Source organism: Rhea americana, unplaced genomic scaffold, assembly GCF_003343005.1.
Source record: "Rhea americana isolate MKP2758 unplaced genomic scaffold, rheAme1 scaffold_280, whole genome shotgun sequence".
NCBI lineage: Eukaryota > Metazoa > Chordata > Aves > Rheiformes > Rheidae > Rhea > Rhea americana.
The window spans coordinates 168,097-188,670 of NW_028186402.1; the positions used below are offsets into that span (position 1 = coordinate 168,097).

Here is a 20,574-nt window from a genome sequence, read left to right on the forward strand (position 1 = left end):
TTTTATATCATATTCTAAAAGTTCACTATCTGCAGGGCTCTCAGAGATAACAAGCTGCTGCCTCATTAATAATCAGCATATCAGTGGCACATTTTTCCTTACTGTGTTGTATTCAGTTTTAACTTACTGTCTATAGAGGGTACCAACATATCAAGGCCAGCACTAACTGCCATGCTAGGGAATTTAGAAAAAAAAAGAAAAAAAAATCCGAGGACCAAAATTCAACTTGTCTATGGAACATACAAAGGGTGAGGGTCTCCTTCAGAGACAGAGCATGCAACCTTTTGCCTTAAGGAAAACAGTGACTGAGAGAAGCCTTTGACTCCTTCCAGCTTTGCRCTGCCTTATAGGCGTAAGAAACTCACGAAATAACTCAGGATCAAGGATGGTACCAAGTTCTAAGAACCATTCTAGACTGCCTGGAAATCACAGTATTGCAATGAGTCTCTGCAGTGCTACATCATCCTGGTCACCTTCATATGCTATGTCCTTTAGGAAGGTCCTCAGAAGGTCACTTTACAGTTGTCTTCCRGAGAGGCTGTCCATTTGGACCTATGGGAGAAAAGTGATGCTGCAGCTCCTTGGTGTCACCTTTGGTCCTTTGGTCTGCAAAAGACACTTGATCAGGACAGCCATCACATCCAGTGTCTTTGAGAATATGATTTTGTGGGGTTTTTTTTGTTTTTTGTTTTGCTTGTTTTAGGATATTTATAATCTAAAGGCAAAATAATTAGGATACTTAGGAAAAGTACACAAGCCTTATTTTTCCTTTTGCATGTGGCCACTTAATATGATACTGGCAGCACAAATTGTGTTGTCAGTTGCTTTAAAGCTCCTTCCATTGCCAGAATTACTGAGAGGGTTGTCAGTGTATATGACATTCTGACCCTCAATCAAAACGTAGAGACCATGCACCCTCTTTCAGTCAAACACTAACACATCTGGCAAATCTAGTGATTTTTTGATACAAGTGTATATTAACATTTTAACAAGTTGCTTCTTTCTCTCCTTGCTTCTTTACAAAAGGAAGACTGCTTCAATCTCAAGGGATATTATCAGCTGATAGGCTGTACTTTTGCCTACRAAACCTCTCCTACAGACGATTCGGAAAGAAAGTACTGTGAAGTGGAGCCATCTACAGGAATATGAACTGAAATACAGACAGACAGGATTATGGCCAGACAGGCAGCAGAGATGTCAAGAGCAGCTCTAACAAAACCAGGGACCTAGGAAAGACAGCAGCAGCTATATAAAAATCATCACCTAGCAGATAAAGAAATATATATTGGATGAAACAATATGGACCCTAACATATTTATATTAGGTAGTGAATATGTTGTAACTTCCTAGGTTAAAAGATTGGGGTTCATCAATGTACAGTAGTAATTAAAAAGAAAATTAGATGGTTACTTGGATTAACAAGACATTAACATGAAAATCCTACTCCCTAGGAAATATTTCACCTTGAGATCTGCATTCAGATTTAATCACTTTATCAAAAAGAGGCAGAATGAAACCAGAAAGGCCACAGAAGTGATAATATTCACAGSAGGGCATCTGTTTGAAGATGGAGAGATTAGACTAGGCCTGTTTAATTTGGAGAGGAGGAGATATTGAGGTATAGAAGTCACGAATGGGACAGAGAAGGCTAAACAGGTGATCCTTGGCACCCTTCCCAACAGCACTTTAATAAGTAGGTGTTCAGTGAAACGAAACGGCAACAACATCAAAACAGAAAAAATATTATACATTGTATTTATGCATCTTTTACTTGTAAAACTCACTATCAACAAGATATTACTGAGGCAACAAGTAAAAAAACATTGATCTTTTTTGTATGGCAATTRCTAGGCTCTCGATGGTGTTTCCCTTTTTGACACTTTTGATATGTCCCAGTAAAGTTTTGATATCAGTGTCTCTGGTTTTCTCAAGATTTTTCACTACTAACATGACAAGTACACTTCATAATTAGCTGGGGGCTAAAATAGAACTAATTGCATAATAGAATTAAATGTATTACACCAAAATTGACGAGGAGCAAACTCCATAAATACTGCAGCCAGATGCTAAGAGAGTATTACATTCTCAGAAGGTCATACCAGCTTTAAAATTACTGCACAGCAGCTATACTTGCAGCTTTTTTTTTCAAAATCATATGTTCCTACTCTTGAAGAAGCATCAATCTAATTCTTGCACCTGCTTTCCAGCAACATAAACATCATGAGCAATGCAAGTCATCCTCTATCTGTGCCTCAACGCTTGCCAAACCATTTCATGGTTTATCAGCAAATCCCTCAGTTCCTTGCAATGACGACACAAATTTCCATTTTTTTTCCTTGAAAACACTGGGAGAAAGCAGGGAAAAAAAGCAGGGGAAGAGAACTGAAAGGTACCATGAGCACATTTAGAATATATCACTGTTACAGAAGCATGTTTACTTTAAGAAGATCAAGTGACATTCATAAATTCAATGAACAGGAACAATATGCAGACAAGTACTTGATAATACCTGTATGTGCAGTACATGGCTTGTCTAGAAATTCACTCAATTTATTAATGTACCTCTGAGTAACAAGCTGTTTTCTAATGAAGAACCGCTGCATGATCCCAAGGAAAAAGTCTACACCAATCTTTCACTGATACATGAGCTACTACAGGAGGGAAGCAGCAACATATCACATCTACTCCACGAATTTTAGAGATCCTGTTTTATTAAAAGTGTTACAAGCTGCGGTTGTTTAAATTATTACATTCTAGTACTAATTTCTTTTTGTTGGGAATAATTTGTGAATAAACTGTTCCTGTATGTCATGAATTGGCCTGCAGTTTCATTTTGGGTAAAACTCAAGTCAGTCAAAAATACATTGTCTGGAATAAAACTGCTGAAACTATTCAGTTAAGATGCTTGACAGGATATGGAAAGCAGCATGAGAAACCTGTTGATGCACCTATTCATCTGTAACAACGCTTTACCTCTTCAAAAGTTTGTCAAAATGACTGAAATATGCCATGGAAAGAATGGATCAAACACCAACAGTAATGCATGCTACATACTCACACTCACTGTATAAGGTACATAAATGCTGCAAAATGATGATGGTAAAAACATTTTATACCACTGAGCAAATATTTTAATACATTGAKTGAAAATCTCGTATTTCCATATCACACTTAGCTGCTCAAGCCAATCAGTGTGAAAGGCCATTTACTCCAGTCAGCTTGAAGGAAGCATAAAAATATACTGAAGTGGCTCTTTTCCTTGTTGCACAACAATATTCTTAAGTCTGCAAATGTCCTTTGGAAAGCCTGAAATTCCATGAAATCACACATCCAGGTGAAAATCTACGGTCAGATCTCCAGTTACAGTCCATCCCTGTCGTTCCACCAACTGAGTCAGTTTAGAGCAGCTAATAAATCAGCCCATAAACAGTAGGATGGACATTTGCCAAACAACAGTAAACTAAAAATTGGGATTATAGCACCATTATATGCAACTTTATTACAACTAATTTTACTGCAATAATTGTAGCATGATGATTACTGCTAAAAAGGCTATTGCCCAAGCAAGGAATGCCAAATCATCAGCAGCAATTTGTAGATAACTAGGTTTCAAGACTGTTTTCCGATGTATATTCACATTGCATACAGAAGTCAAGGGAAACTATACATAGCTAGGGGCAGAACTGGACCACCGATGAGTCAAAATCTGATGTTTTTAGAAGTTCTAACAGGTGAAGTCTGTCACACATCTGAAATAAGGTTTAAAAAATGGCACCCAAAGTAGGCTAATTTGATATAAATATGCACTGCATATATGCCCCACTATATGGAAGTTATAATGAAATGTTCTATAACAAACAAAATTATAGGTGTGTATTTATGGACAAATGACTGGTAGCTTGTTTTCATACATCAGTGTTAAATGCTATTTTTACGCCATCAGAACTGTTGTACAAAGCAGCCTCAGCAATCATTTGCTTTGACTCTTTCGCTGACATAAAATTTCATGCAACAATGTGTCTTGCAATGATCCATACCAGTTCATTAATGCTATGGGGAGATTATAAAAGTGTAACACTTTTAATAATACCAAAAAAATGCCCAAACCCTGAAGGAAGTGGGCATAAAGAAAGAAATTATATAGCAACGAGATTTCCCCCCCCACCTCAAAAACTCTGTTCTACTCTTGCTAATAAATAGAGGGTACACATTCTCCAGATTGCCTGGAACAATTTTGTGATGTGTAACACTTATCACAATTGGTCTCTTTGTGTCTGCACATACAGTATTATTTCTGAACAAGTTAATAATGGGTTATAGTGTATTTTTGTCTTGCCCAATATATATAGATATACCTTTAGCAGAATTTCTTCTCAATATTTATACTAATAATTGGACCAGATGCCAAAAAAAAAAAAAAAAAAAAAAAGAAGAAGAGGAAGAAGAAGAAGGGAGTTTCCTCTACACTTGTGTTTGATGCTGGGTCTCCATAAATGGAATGTGAACGTTTTCTAGGTTGAGTTCCTCCACACTTTCATAGTCACTCATGGCTACTTCAGAGTCATCAAAGCCGCAGCTGGCTGAGACGTCAGAGGAGGAGGCATCTAGAGAGTTGTGCAAGGATAAGGGCATCTTACCTGCACCAACATTTTCTGTGTTCTGGCTTGGGCCAACAGCAAAAGTACTAAATTCATTCCCAGTCTGAGACCCTGCAGTGTCCGTCTCATTGGGGAACTGATGAGGAGGGAGGTACTGGCTAGGGTGGAAGTGCGGTCGTCGCCTGCAGTCGGGGCTGAGTGTACTTGCCATTGAGACTGGCTGCGAGGGTGGAAGGGTTTCATATTGGTCYGGATAATCCTCTGGAAGAGGAGGTGGTAACTGGTCCTGGCTTAAAAACTCCTCTTCGTGAGGGGGAGGATAGTCGCTGTCGATGTCGTAGCCACCAAGGTAATAATCTGTTTCCAGCTCTCTGTTACTGCCATGATGAGCAGAGCCTCCATCTGCTGTCTCAAAATTGGGTACTTCCTCAATGTCGGATAAACGTGCACTTGGCATCCAGTCAGAGGTATCCCAGTGATACGCTGCAGTGGGAGACAGAACCGCAGCAATCTGTTAGGATGGAGCCTCTGAGGGAAACAAGCTGCCTTGCATGCACTTGCTAAAGAGCAAACTCTTAATCCTCACAACCTATTTAAATCACAGCATGCGCCGCAGGCCATTGACCCAGGTCAGCCATGCTCTGACCGGAGGGGTAGGAGAGAAGAAAAAAAATGTATTATGATAATGCAAACAAGCAAAGAAACAAAACATGACCACTCTAAAGCATTTTACATTTTAGGATGCTACTAGTTTGTATTAGAAATTATGAGGATAAGAAATCAAAATGATAAAAATCTCGAATTAACGCTTTCCACAGTTAATTGAAAAAAAAACCAAATGAAATTAGCATGCTTGTGATATCACACTGAATCTCCCCTTCCACCTCCARTGACTTTGTTTCAGGAAAGAAAGTGTATAAGCAAACAATCCGATSGACTGAGACACTGAAAACTGGATCCTGAAGAAAAAAGGGGGCCATTCTCATGCAGCATTTGAACACAATAGAACGCAAACGAAACAGGACGTGTGAAGCAGATCAAAGTGAGAAAGATCAGACCGCTGCCCTCCCCGCCCCAGCACAGGTCAACAGGCAGAAAGTGTCTAAGAAAAGTCACCTCTGTTGTAGTTCTGTCCTTGATCCATTACAGACACTGTCAGATACAAAGTGAAAAGTAAACACTGGTAACTCGGAGCTGGTTACCAGCATGCTATTACACACGAAAACACAAACCTCTTTGCATGCATATTTCTAAGGAACAACTGCTCAGTGTCATTTTAGCAGCATTTTTAATTGCTCTTTATTTTAACATACAAGATAAGCTTGCCCAGTCAAACACAGACATACATAAAGAAATGATTATGTCATGTGTATTATATTCCTTCTCTATCGTGTCTTAATTATTTACCCTCATAGATATGGAATTACATTAGAGCTGGAATTCTTAATACAGAAAGGGCTATCCGCCATCTGTAAGGTCTATAATTGCAAAGTACATTTTTCTCTCACTTGTTCACTTTGAAACAGAAAAATAAGAATCTACCATTCTCAGGGCCGGTTCAAACAAATCTGGGCCCACCTGGGCTCAGATACCATGGTGATGGGCACGGTATAAGAACCTGAATAGAATAGAATACAAAGCCATTTAATGGGGCCATCAGCTACAGTGGCCCACAACCCCAAACCCACCGCCCCACCTGCACTGCCATGCTAGCTGGTGAGGAGCGAGGCATTCCAGCATGGAGAGGGTKCAGGCGTAGGGAGAGAGCAAGGAAAGAGGTTTTATGTGAAACAAGAGGGGAGAGTAAGCTGTAGCGGTTTCTAAATGAGATGCTTTTCTTCAGCCACAGGTTATTGGGCTTCATGCAAGAAGTCACTGGGCAAGGTCTCTGGATTGTAGTGTTGGAGAAGGTCTGTTTGGATAATAGCCCTCTCTGGCATTAATCTCTGGGCTTAAACCAGGGATGAGACAAATGGAGAGAGAGGACTATTCTCCAGGCCTCTCTCTATGAACACCACTCTTGCCCTTGCTTATCATCACACAGTGTATGGGGTGATAGTGATTTATTTGTTAGACAGTAGGTTTCTAATCAGTGTTTATTAGCCTGGGGTGAGGAGGTTTGGGCTTACTGCAGGTTTGGCAGCACTATCTGAACCGGCCCTAAACACTTTTCTCTTTCCCTCCTTTCTTCTTCTTTCGAGTAGATTTTGCTGTTTTTCCGTTAGTGCAATGGCATTGCACCAAGATGTGTCAGGTACCTCCGAGCTGCGTCRTTTCGCGATCCAATAGAACCTCACTAATCTGCTGACTTGCACAACTCACAGCTCCCATGGGCAGGAGCCCCTTGTCCCGCTGCTTGAGCCCTTTCSTCCTGCTGTTTCTGGGCAATGTTTCTGCCAGTGATGCACTGTGAGTTCCTGMGTGTCTAACAAAATCCACTGCTTTCGGCCAGCTCTGCTGCAGAATATGTAAGATTAACAGGTCGCACATAAAGAATTTGACAGTGGCCTCAAAATTGCTGCCAGACTGCCCTTTTCTAACCTTTTAAGGCGTGATGSGGAGCAAATGCGTTTGCTCAAGCTTTTCCATAGGAAAACAGGACCATTTACAGTCTGTGCTTTCTTTTCAGTGTTAAATTTTCTAAWTTTTGTATTTTTTGAGTGGAGTTAAATTTCTATGGGACAGCCAGAAGTAGGCCATTCATACATTTCAGGAAATCAGTAAAAGTACTATGGACAAATATTTGAGTGTCATCATTAGGTAAGACTAAATGCACTTTTCAAAACTGCTGTGAGAATATCTTAAGAGAAAAATCAGTTACTTCACAGAAATAACTTATTTGATCATCTTTAAACAGCATTCAGGCTGGGTTAGCTGCATTTTTCAAAGCTGGCTTAATTTTGTTAAAGATAGATGAAATTTTAGAGTCATGAGTTTATGATGAATTGACCTTTTCCCYAGGGTAAGATAAATGAAGCAAAAATAAGTAAAAATAGTATTTAGCTTTGATACATCACATGTCATGAGTAGATTAAAAAATACTTTACAAAAGAGGAAAATAGTGACACTCCTCTTTTACAGATAGGGAAACCAGTTTGCTTGTAACACAGTTTGCTTAGCGTTACTTAGGCAGTCAGTGGAAGGGCTGAGTATTGGGTCTCTGGATCCAGCCGTGATGGTCTATCCACTGTACAGACCAACTCCAATGAGCAAAGGCAATGGCAGCTAGCCTGGCTGCCTTACTACGTGACATCCAGGGGTGCTGGGTGCTGTCTACACATACCCTATTTGATACTATGTTACTTCGGGCAAACTGGCTACCTGCCTAACAGCACTTTTCACCTTTCCACATGATCCCATGGAGTTTATAATCCAACTTTACTGCTACCTGGGATATTTTACAGCCTTCCTCCATCTTCTTCAGCTTCCCAGCCTCTGCAGACAGGATAATCACAATGATTTGGCTGCATTATAAACTTAATCCTATTTTCTCGAAAGGCAATGGAAATAAGCAAGCAAAAAAAACATTGACTTGAACAGAAGAGGATGAAGGGCTTTGACACCTTTTTTATCATCTCAAATTACCCAAAGATACATCACTCTTGTGTTCTTGAGTTTGCTGGTGCACATGCTGTTTTGCAAATCTCAGTCACCTGCCATGGTTTTGCTGGTCAGTGTAGATTAGTGAGGTTCTGCTGGAATGTTTCACAATGAAAACAGGAAGCATTGTTGCATAACAATAAAGAAAAAATAAATAAATACCTTCATTTTCTATAGTGTCAACTACATTGTTGACAAGCTGTATGACAGTCACTATGGAAGCTTGCATGGGAGGGAAAGCAGAAAATAAAGGGAGGGGAAGGACAGCGTCAGATTAGTATTTACAACACACATCATATGTTACCACAATAAATTCTCTCAAACAAACAGAAGTGACACTGGAAAAAAAAAGGCTGCCAACCAATTCATGATTTATGCAGCAGGCTGCAGGGCATTTCATTTCAGATAATCCCATACATTTTCAGAATGGTGATAAATTTCAAAGCAGCTTTTCCAAAAAGGCATACGGGATGATGTATATCACTCCATAAATTCAAACAGACTGGCCAACTGATTCAATTAACCAAAGCAGTATCTTGTCTACCTGACACTAATTTCTAATTCATTTTTGCTTAAAGGTCTCCAGAGACAGTGTCCTGTGCTTCAAGGGATCACTATCTTTTAGACCATCACACAATCTCAGAAGGTGCTAAGCCCTCAATCTACTTCCTAACAGGAATGTTTAACTTATTTACTGTACGTGCTGTTCATTATAATGCCTTTGGGACATTAAGCAGTACTGCTGTAATTAAAAGGACACAGTCAAGTAGGTTTGGTTCAAAATTTAATCTCCATTTGACACAATATATTCACAAATGCCCTGTGCCCTGCAACTGTTTTACCAAAACATACTTTTCCCTTGAAATCGTTAACATGGACAATGCAATTATTTAACACAGAGCCAAACAGGGCTACAACGTGTGGTCTTTTCAGCGATCTGGAGTTTGGACAGGCTGACACTCTGGCACTCAAGAACTTTAGACCAAATCCATTTAAAACAGTGGGGAAGCTCCCATTATCTTTAGTAGACACTGAACCTAGCTGTCTTCCACTATCTTTAATCACTCTGAGACAACTGACTGCTTTGGAGCAGGCCGAGCTGGGGACTCGAAAAACTGAGCCAGAAATACTTTTTGGTGTCACAAAGCCAATAGACCTAGAGACCAAGGAAAATGTGTTAACAATAGTAGCACCATTCAAACATAGGTTGAACATGTTGAAGCCTCTTAAATTTTGGGCAAGAGACCAAGGATCTCATCCAATTTTCTTMGTCCTCAGTTTCCTCAGTCAGTGAATGTTTTGCAAGAAGAGTGCTGATAAGCCAAATACATCATATTGTAGTGCTAAGCTGAGCATGCATATGCCGTCAGTGGCACTGGTAATTGTATAAGCAAGGGAGACTTGTATTGGCTAATGTATAATAAGCATTAAGCAAAAATTAGTGACACCATGTAATTAGCTCCCGTGTGGCTGGGAATAGAGCCAYAAGAGGAGCTTTGGCCCATCACCTCAGCAGTAAGGTCACAGCAGCATCCTAGTCCTGGCTTTCCCATTGACTTTAGTGAGACAGGGTGGAGAAGAGCTGGAAACAAAGACCCATCACCAAGGGTTCGCTCCTCTGCTAACGAAAGGGTCAGCCAAATGGGAAACAGGGTGACAGGAGAAGGGAAAGCAGTGCTTCTGCCAAGGAACTCGGAGTTACAGGCAAGGGAGAGGGAAAAACTAAAGGTCAAAAAATCAGGGCCAGCATAATCTCCCCATTGCMGTTAAGGGTTGGCTCTAGTGGGCACTGAGCTGAGCATACTCACAGAAGAGCCTGCTCGGAGGGAAACTTCCACTCCCAGACAACTCAACATAAGAGGTGACACAGGGCAGAATATTGAAAACCAGCACTGCTCTGGAGTAAAAATTGGTGCCATTATACAGCAGTTACTTAGACTTTGCAGCAYAATCAGCCAGTGCCTGATGTGAAATGGCAACATAAAAACCCACTTTTGTCATAGCTCTTCCATTCAGAGTTGACATATTTACATGAACTATTCACACCTCCGGCAGATCCCACTGCTTCTCTGGTACAAAATACATTTCCCCAGTCAGAACTGGTTGACTGGTTTCATAACAGTATTAGCACAATAATTTCTTCAGAAGCATGACACAAGCCTGTGTGGTCCTCCCTGTCTAGCCAAGAAAGCACCCGGCAACATTTCTCTCAGCTTTGGGAGAAACATGGAGAAGGARCATCCTTTCTTATATCCCTGAAGAACATGGATGCTGAATTGCATTTGTTGCAGTTTCACTGATAACCTTTTAACCTTTGCAGGGTTGTTTCCTGTAATAGCATTAGCTAGATGGAAGTGCAGAGAATTAAAATAACAGAAAAGGAAAGAATTTATGGCTTAAAGAGGGATATTCTCTAGCCCCTATATTCAAGAATGTTACTGTGTACATGCTTGCTTATGTTTGTATTTATATTTTAGGCTCTTCTACTGCAAACCTTCCCTCCTCCTCTGCCACTGCAAAAAAAMCAGAGCATGCTGTCTGGCATTGACCTCTGTAAAATGACTTGGATGATTTAAGTCATTTCCTTCATTCTCTCTGAAGATATCTGAGCATTGATTTGTTTAGACCTTGAACTAAAATTCCTGTCTTTAAAGGCCATATTTTAAATGCAGTTTTCACTAAATATGAATGGGCACAGAAGGCCCAATCCAGCTTCAGAGGGTTCTGTAGAACTGATTTAAATGGGGGCAGGATCCAATACTTGAAAAGCCTTATTAGTATTTAGCAGATATAAAAAGTAACCATATGTACAATAAATAAATACCCGAGTAATTATTAAAGTAAAAATAACACTACCACTTTTCTTTTTTTGCAGGGAAGAGATGTCTGAAAAGCACTGAAAAACTTGACAAAARCACTCATGATGGAAAAAGGCCACAGCTGAACCAAAAGGAACTGCAAGTACACTTCAGTTTAAGGGTTTTTTCCAACATTTAAGACTATCTAGGGAAAAGCTGCATGACAGAACTTTGCAACTGAGTCTCCAGACAGTTCATTAACTGGTACTGAGGACTGTAAGTGCAATTTCTTTGTAGTAATCTTTTTCTGTGTATCTGAATGAGGCTTCCCTGACATCCATCATCCCTCCCTGGCAGAAACAGCCTTCCTTTTCTCAGACCCACCACTCAACATACATGGGCCTTAGGAACAAATGTTTCATCTGACTTAGTAAGTCTCATTCAGGCTGTATATGTCTCTGCCCATGTCACCCACTGAGATAATGATCTAGGACATGACAGTGGGCAACTAATATTCTCCAAGCAAGGATTTAATGGTGCTCTATTGTTCRTTCAGCTGTGATTACCAGGAAGAGGCCAAGTCACCAGAGATTGCTCCCTGCTGCATGTGGAGCTCTAGCAGAGTTTTGTTGGAACCATGAATGAGACCTGGCACACTGCACAGAAATTCCTTTGAATTGACTGATGAAACATGAAAGTGATCCTGTGTTAAGAGGGAAAATGATAGAAATTCTACAGTTAAGCTTGTTACCTATTAGTCAACCTGCACGTTGTTGAAGGGGCCCTACTATATCACACCTCTAATGCACTGTAAAGCTTAGTAGTGATACAGCAGCCTCAAGCATCAAGATTCTAATTACAGTTGTATAATTTTAAAAATGTCCACAAAAAAAGTGTTTGAAGCCTGGACTTTCTGACTTCCAGTATTGTTAAAAGGTTTTCCAGATGTTTCCTAAATATTTTTAATAATACTAGAGGAAGAGCTTAATCTCTTTATCCCCAGTATAATAAAGACAAAAGCATCTCTTACCATTGTCATCACCTGAATCTGACTGGAAGGAGCTGAGGGACTGTACTTCAGAGTTGCTGCCTTTATTACTTCCTGCAAAACAGGTCACTTCTTCAGCGTCATCAACCCCTTTACCTTCATTGACAGCAAAAACAAAGCAAAATAGTACTCTATAGGTATGCACATTTGTCTAGATATACCATGGAGCCATTTAAATGTTGCTACCAAACAGCCTTCTATTATTTTTTGTCAGAATAGAATTAATTCCTTCAGATAGAGGAAACGACCTATTGGTTAAGAAAGCAGCTGACAAAGATACTTAGACTTCTGAAGTTTCTGAAGCCCAAACAGCCTTTCAAGTGGTTCACACCACCATAATCAAGAAAGAAATATCTGTATTCAATATTGCCTTTTTCATGCCATGCAGTCTCAGCAGCAAAGAAAAGCAAGTTTTAAAAACTGTGGTATAAATATCTTACATATGAGATCACAGTCACATTTATCTTTACTGTTCATTTCCTAATTTGAGAGTCTCATTAAAGGATCACTCAAAGCTCAACAAAATTATTGGGCAACTTCAGTGGTCCTTGGATCAAATTTTAATGGCTTTGCTGCTGACAAATAGTAGATTCTAACATACATTGCTTTTAATCAAAAACATTAATTCTTGACAATTCGCATGTGATTAAACACACAAAAATAAGTACATTCAACTATACATTCTCTGARTGATAATAAGAAACAAAAAGAAACAAAAACCTCTATAATAAGCACAGAGATACTTAAGCTAATTATGAATGACCAAACTCAGGTGCTGCAAACAGGCTATTCACATAAGTGCAGCTTTGCACCTGGTATGTGTAGATATTTCTAACTAGCATGAGACAGCTCCATATAGTAATGGTTGATTAGCTCCTGCTGAGAAGCAGGGTATATGCTAGATGGAGTGAGTGCTGCAGCAATGAAGCTGTGCTGCTTCCCACTTCTTGACAGCTGAGGTCTATCTCTATGGTATGTCTTCATGCTACGTAAAAATTCTTTCAGATACTAGCACTGTCTCTGGCAGAAGCACCCAACAGAATATAGAACRGAACACATATGGAGGTCTGTGTGGTTATTCTTTCAATTAACATGTTAAATAGTTAAAAAGGTCTACCACAACATTATCACAACTTACGCAGAATACAACTTGAAGAAATGAAAATTATTCCYGATTTTCACTAAAAGCCCTTTGCCAATGTGTTGTTTTTGATGGAAATGTGCTTGCCAGGACACAGGTATGAGGTATTTCCAGACTCCTCTCTCTATTACCCAGATCATATTGTCTAAAACAATGAGACTATAAAAGTTATTGGATCATGGGGTATTATCTGACAGTTTTAGTTTAAGCAGGGTGACAATGGAATTAGATRCATTAAGAAGAAAGTACTCAAAACCAAAATAATAAAAAAAAATCCCAGTCCATATGGTATGTCCTGACTTTCAAGGATAGATGATGTAGGGTCTTGGCTCTGTCTCTGCAAACTGCTATTTACTGATATGACAGAATATATCAAGTTTGTCTTATCTACAACAGCTTGTTCAGGAATGGTGGTGCACTATGTTACCAGGCTGGAGAAACAGAGGACAAATGGATTAATTGTGAGGATCAGAAGTTTTGTGAACACTCTGACACTGAATGAAGGCAGGAATRCAATGGACTGAAAAAGTGATTCAATAAGTAATGCATGATTTACTGCTCCATTTCAGAGACACTGGAAATACAAAGTATTTATTAGTGCATTTAAGCCCTTGCAAAACAGTACTGCTGCTTGCAGAAATTTTTTACATTTTAAACCTCTTTGGGAGACCAACTGCCCAAAGCCAACAGAGTTTGTAGTCAATAATTCATCCCKTTTTTTTTCAAAAAGAAAGATGCTTGCCTTGTATCACTTGAAGAACTAATGCTCAAAGCACTCATACCTGCTTTCTGAACGAGTGAGACAAGTATGTATTTAGTCATATTTAGATGCATATAAGTAGAGCACTCATATGACTAGTGTTAATTATATCCTTTCAAAACTTAACCRATTCACCTCTTTGTAAAATGTAACAAATTAAACTGCATTAGTCTTCAGCTTAGTGCATTAAAGTGTTCCCCATCATACTTGCTGAACATTTACCAGAGAGAGTTTTCTGATTCATTCTGCTACTCCTGTGCTATTGTAACTGCCACATCCAGAAAGTGACACTTACCTATAGCAGAAAAGAGYGAGAAAAGCTCGCAGAACTACTTACTTTCTGTCCCAGCATCCCATGTGCTTTTCCTGATTGAGTCACAGTCAGAGCGACAGGGAGACACAGCAGGCAGGTTTGGAGCTACACTACACACCACCACACCCCTCCTTGCTGTCAGTATTCGAGGAGACTCAGGATGAAAAGTTGTCATCTCCTGGTGTTCCACCGCAAGCCCATCCACTATCTTGTCCAGGTTATTCCTTGAGTCGCTCTGGAAGCATGGAGTATATGCCATTGGCCTCACAGGAACCTGTGGAGGTCCAACCTCTTGGTAGATATTTCTGCTGTCTCCACTGTTCCTTATGTTCTTGAATTGGATGCCATTACTCTTGTTGAGCAGGGCAGCAGTTGCTGGATCCTGAACAAGGGTGATATTGTTGCGTGAATAGTTCTTCCTGAACACCTTCTTGCGGAAAATGATAAAGAGGACAACCAGTACAAATATGACAAACAGGACCACAGCTATTCCTATTAACTCCTCCTTGCCGACATATGAATGCCCAGCTTGTATATTGGGTACCACCACAGGCCGAAGGCCACAGTATTGCCCCACATAGCCAGGGGTGCAGTTACATAGAAATGAACCAAATACGTTGACGCAGGAGCCACCATTCTCACATTCTTCTCTCTCACACTCGTTGATATCTTCCTCACACCTTAAAAGAACAAAAGGAAAATAGGGATCTTGAAGAATGCCTAGCAAACAACCCACCTTGCAAGTGATGACTCAGGATATCAAAGTGGCACCATTACAGTTAACACCTTGCAAATTTTGCAAATGACTGTATGAATATATTATTCTATGGCATTTACATTTTTCTACAGATAAAAAAGCATTCCATCACTTTATAGGACAATAAAACGGAAACATCAAGATGGTCATAAAGTTTATAAGAAAAGGCTTTTTGATTCTTATGCCGCTCACAGAGTGYAATAGAAAATTTCAGCATTTTTATACTTTTCTTGAAGCATCTCCCAGGATTCAATACAAAATATTAGGAGGATTGAAGGAGAGAATAGCAGTGAGACTAAATATAGGAAAAAATAGAGTACTAATTTGAAAAAGGAGGTGGAGATAATGAATATGTAAAATTACTTAGGGCTGGAGATAAAATGAGCAAATATTAGAGAAGTGTAAAAATATAAAAACAAGAATCTTAAATAGACAGAACAGGATAGTTGAACAGGTGACAAAAATAAAAAGCCAAAACAAAACAGACAAAAAGGAAACAAGCTAGGTGAGAAAAAAAGCATGCTGAAGGGGAAGTGAGGGAATTTTCTGTTTCTATACTGCATATGTGATCAAGATCAGGATTTTAAGGGGGATGGAGGCACCTATCTGCCGACCTGATCTCTTGTCTAAAGAGGTTTGCTGCCTGCTCTATATGTGGCTCATATATGAGACGTCATTGAAAGGCTGCCAAGGCTTGTCCACACGTCACACTACTCCATCTACTACTCTTTCATGTGGCTGCTAATGATACCGAAGGCAAATTGGAAATGATYAAACAGCATTTCAGAGCTCTGGGGATGGTGGTCAGGGGCCTGGGAGCTCAAATGATCTTCTCCTCAATCCTGCCAATGAGGGGAAAGGGCAGGAGAATAAGCAGATGGATTTTCCAAGTTAACAGCTGGCCACGCCGCTGGTGTTGGCAATAGAGTTTTGATTTCTATGATCATGARATCCTGTTTGAAGATCAAAAACTGATGGGGAGAGATGAGATCCACCTCACTAAGCAAGGCACATATGTCTTTCCAAACAGGTTGGCCGAACTGCTAAAGAGGATTTTAAATAAAGAAGGATGGGGGAAGAGGAGAGTTGTAAAGCCAACAAAACACAGCTCAAGTTGAGAGGACTCCAGTGGGTAGATATGAAACCAGGAATGTGCATATGAGACATGGCTGTATGGAATCCTCTTGGACCCYTCCTGGGAAATCTGCGTGCTTAATTACCTCTCTGAAATGCCTGTACATAAATAAATGCAGTATGGGGAATAAACAGGAGGAGCTGGACATCTGTGTGCAGTCGCAGGACCATGRTCTCACTGCAATTACAGAGACATGGTGGGATAGCTCACATGACTGGAATGCTGTCATGGACGGCTATGTGCTTTTTAGGAAAGACAGGCCAGGAAGGAGAGGTGGTGGAGTTGCTGTCTATGCGAGAGAGCAACTGGAATGTATTGAGCTCTGCCTAGGGGTGGATGAAGACCCAGTCCAGAGCTTACGGGTAAAGATTAAAGGGCAGGCTAACATGGGTGATGCTGTTGTGGGTGTCTACTACAGGCCACCTGATCAGGAAGAYGAAGTCGATGAGGCCTTCTACAGACCTGGAGGTAGCCTCACGATCACAGGCCCTGGTTCTCATGGGGGACTTCACCCTGRTATCTGCTGGAAGAGCTACACAGCTAGGCACAAGCAGTCCAGGAGGCTCATGCAGCACATCCTTGATAACTTCTCGACACAGGCGGTGGAGGDGCCAACAAAGAGGGGTGTCCTGCTGGACCCTGTCCTAACCAACAAGGAAGGACAGGTTGGAGATGAAAGGTTTGGAGGCATCCTTGGCTGCAGTGACCACGAGGTGGTGGAGTTTGGGATCCTGTGTGGGGGGAGCAAGCCAATAAATAGGGTGGCAACCCTGGACTTTGGGAGAGCAAACGTTGGCCTCTTCAGGGAACTACTTGAATCCCATGGGTTAGTGCCCTAGAAGGAAGGGAGGTCCAAGAGAGCTGGCTAGTACTCAAGCATCACTTCCTCCAAGCTCRAGTGGTGCATCTCTACGAGTAGAAGTGCAGCAAAGGGGGCAGAAGACCTGCACRGATGATCAAGGAGCTCCTGGTAAAACTCCACGAGAAGAAGAAAATGCACAGAATGTGGAAGCAAGGGATAGCCCTCTTGGGAGGAATRWAAGAATGTGGTCAGAGTAYGCAAGGATGGGACAAGGAAGGCTAAGGCCARTTTGGAACTAAATCYGGCAAAGCATGTCAAGGACAACAAGGGCTTCTTCAAATACAACCGCAGCAAGAGAAAGACCAGGGAAAATGTGGGCCCGATGCTGAGTGGGGTGGGGRCCCTGGTGATGAAGGATACAGAGAAGGCAGAGTTRCAGAATGCCTTCTTCGCTCCAGTCTTTGCTGTTAAGATTGGTCCTCAGGAATTCCAGAGCCTGGAGATGAGAGAGAAAGTCTGGAGAAAGGAAAACTTTCCTTTGGTTGAGGAGGATTCAGTTAGAGATCTTTTGGGCAAACWTGTCATCCACAAATCCATGCTCTGCGGAGCTGGGACTTCTGGTGRACGACAAGTTGACTATGAGCCAGCAATRTGCTCTTGTAGCCAAGAAGGCCCAYGGTATCCYGGGGTGCATTAGGAGGAGTGTTGCCAGCAGGTSGAGGGAGGTGATCCTGCCCCTCTGCTCAGCCCTGCTGAGGCCWCRTCTCAAGGACTGTGTCCAGTTCTGGGCTCCCCAGTACAAGAGAGACRTGACACTGCTGAAATCCAGCGTAGGGCTATGAAGATGATGAGGGGACTGGAGCATCTCTCTTATGAGGAAAGGCCACAAGAGCTGGGCCTCTTTAGCCTGGAGAAGAGAAGGCTGAGAGGRGATCTTATCCATGTCTACAAATACCTTAAGGGGAGGTGTCAAGAGGATGGGGTTGGACTCTTTTCAGTGATRYCAAGATACAGGAGGCAAYGGKCACAAATGGAAACACAGGAAGTTCCACCTGCATGCATGAGGAAAACTCCTTTACTGTGAGAGTGACAGAGCACTGGATCAGGTTGCCCAGAGAGGTTGTGGAGTCTCCTTCTCTGGAGTTATTCAAAACYGGCCTGGATGTGGACCTGTCTAATGTGCTCTAGGTGCCCCTGCCTGARCAGGGTGGTTGGACTAGATAATCTCCAGAGGYCYCTTCCAACYTCAACCATTCTGTGATTCTCTGATTTAAAAAAATGAATGCAATAATTTCAGCTTTTATGCAAGCCTGGGTTGATTGAATAGTTTTGATTGCCTTTTTGCTATCTAAATAGYAGCACTTGGGTATAGAATGCCCTATCAGCACCACATCCCCCATCACTGAACAACTGAACTGAAAAGCTCCAGTCACACACTTGGAGCAGCTTACTTACGTTACTCCCGTCAGGCCATTTTTGCAGTTGCAAATGAAGGCATTGCCAATGGGATCGCATGACCCTCCATTTCGACAGGGATTTGGGAAGCAGGCTGTAATCTCTGACTCACAGTTTCTTCCAGTAAATTGGGAGAGGCAATTACACTGATATCCTGGAAGGTGAGGAACACAAAGAGAAATAAATCAGATGTCTGGGCTACTGAAGCTCATGCCTACAACCAAGGACCAGAGGATTCACTGTAAACCAGACTGTTTTGATCCTCCTGATTCAGACATAAATAAATGTCCTCTGCTAACAAATCTTGTTGCCAGAAGTATTCTAAATCAAGCATACACCTCCTACTTTTTTTTTTTCTTGGAAAGACAGACCACATTTGCTGATAGCGGCAGCCCACACTTCTTGTGGGGCTTCATGGAGGAGCAAATGCACATGCTGAGAACCTTTTTGCATCTGCCTTTTCCAAGGACAGCACAGTAGGAATGTGACAGCAATAATAAAACACTTGAGRATGATACTTAACACTTTCATAAAGCGTATGATCAAGGTATAAACCGTGAGTTTCATAATGCCAGCAGAACTCGTCAATGCCGCCTCTTACCAGAACTGATTAGTTGCAACATTTGTTATTAAGAAACTGATTAATCACAAGCTGGAACAAATTGGACATAACTCTGCTCAAGTGGAGAGGGACCCTCTGGAATCATGGTCCTACTTCCACATTTCTTGTCTACAGAGGAGCAACATTAGAGTCAGAAACAGTTCTTGAAATGATCAGTGCCCTCCTCCAACTACTAAATGACATTTTTTTTTTTACTCTCTTCATGATTTCCTGTGGCAAAAACCATTAATAAAAACTTCATTTGAAGTCGTAAAGAAATCCAATGAGACAGTGCATCACTTTATGTTGTGAATTAAACATCCAAATCTGAGTCCTTTTCACCCCAAGAGAACAAGGACATGTAGTTTGTGAAAGTAAGAAAATATGGCTAATGTAGTCCCTGGGATGAGAAAGACTCTTGGATTAGAGATATTGAGCTAACTGAATTTCCCTGGATATTTTCAAAAAACTTGTAGGCAAGGTTCAAACCCAGGTATAGGGTTCACATACCAAAACAACTTACTGAAATTGTCATATTAAGCAACTGAAACAAGAAWTGTTTCTGCAATTAATACTGCTGGAATTATAGCTGAAATGGTTCAGTGCAACTCAACATAGTGTCAAAATTATTGGAGATAAGATGACGTAACTGAAGCACCACTCCACAGTGGTGAACTTTTAAGATATGTATATATACTTAAAAAAAATTCCATACCTATACATCTGAAGCTATATACAAATTATAGATAGGCATTTTAAAAGACATCGTTCTAGGAAAAAAGCCAGGAGTTTAAGGCACAATTATGAGGAAGAGAATTTCACAGAAACAATATGGAAAAGCCCAGAGGGGGCATGATGYAAAACCAATTCTGCATGAGAGCTGCCACATCATTTATGTTCTATCTGGTTCAATTCCTTTTTTCAGTTACTCTAGTTGAATTCTTTTGTGAGGACAGGCTTTAGAGAACATACTTGGAACCAGACTTACTGGCTTACTCAGTCCAGAGTCCAATCCCATTTAATTTAAGATAAATGAAATAKATGATACTCAAATATCATGCTGTTTGGTTGCCCTACTACAAAGAGTGCAATAGAAGCACTGCTGTTTTCAAGGCTGCAAAGTTAATGAAGAAACACTACAATACCACTCTGGGAATTCCCAGAAAGCATGTTTGGTCTGCATCAGCAAGATGGGATTATTTTTTGGTCTCTTGTATGTATTTCACTCTGCTAATGTGAATAACCTTCTGGAGAGGTAGAGATCTGGGACTGAAAAATTGCAAAACTGAAGACTGCACTGAGTATTGTATTGATGCTATCCCTATGGAAGATTTATTTTTAGCTGGGAAAGTATCTGATCTAGAAACACTGTAGGAGGAAATCAMAGGATGAGTAATTAAGGCTTCAGTGTTCCATTTTATGACTGAACAGTGACATCTATAGTTCAAAAATTTACAGTAATGTTTTTATATATAATTCTATGTTCTCCCTAAGTGAAAGGAAAATGTTCAATTCAAATACAAAACCATTTTATTCTTAAATATACTTTTGCTGCATATGATAGCA

General features: G+C 40.7%; 1 protein-coding gene across 2 annotated transcripts in view; it reads right to left on the bottom strand.

Moving 5' to 3' along the window:
• Nucleotides 1-4,441: 4,441 nt before the first annotated feature.
• FAT3 (FAT atypical cadherin 3) overlaps nt 4,442-20,574 on the bottom strand; it is a 338,378-nt gene continuing 322,245 nt past the window's right edge. Inside the window, exons 22-27 of one of the 2 annotated variants that reach the window (XM_085308760.1) lie at nt 18,408-18,561; nt 14,283-14,938; nt 12,027-12,140; nt 8,361-8,420; nt 5,715-5,750; nt 4,442-5,081 (exon numbers count right to left, since the gene is read on the bottom strand). In XM_085308760.1, the coding sequence (XP_085164886.1) occupies nt 4,462-5,081; nt 5,715-5,750; nt 8,361-8,420; nt 12,027-12,140; nt 14,283-14,938; nt 18,408-18,561 (1,640 nt within the window). In that variant the 3' untranslated portion in view covers nt 4,442-4,461. The remainder of the gene's footprint in view (nt 5,082-5,714; nt 5,751-8,360; nt 8,421-12,026; nt 12,141-14,282; nt 14,939-18,407; nt 18,562-20,574) is intronic. The other variant, XM_085308761.1, reaches the window with a different exon arrangement.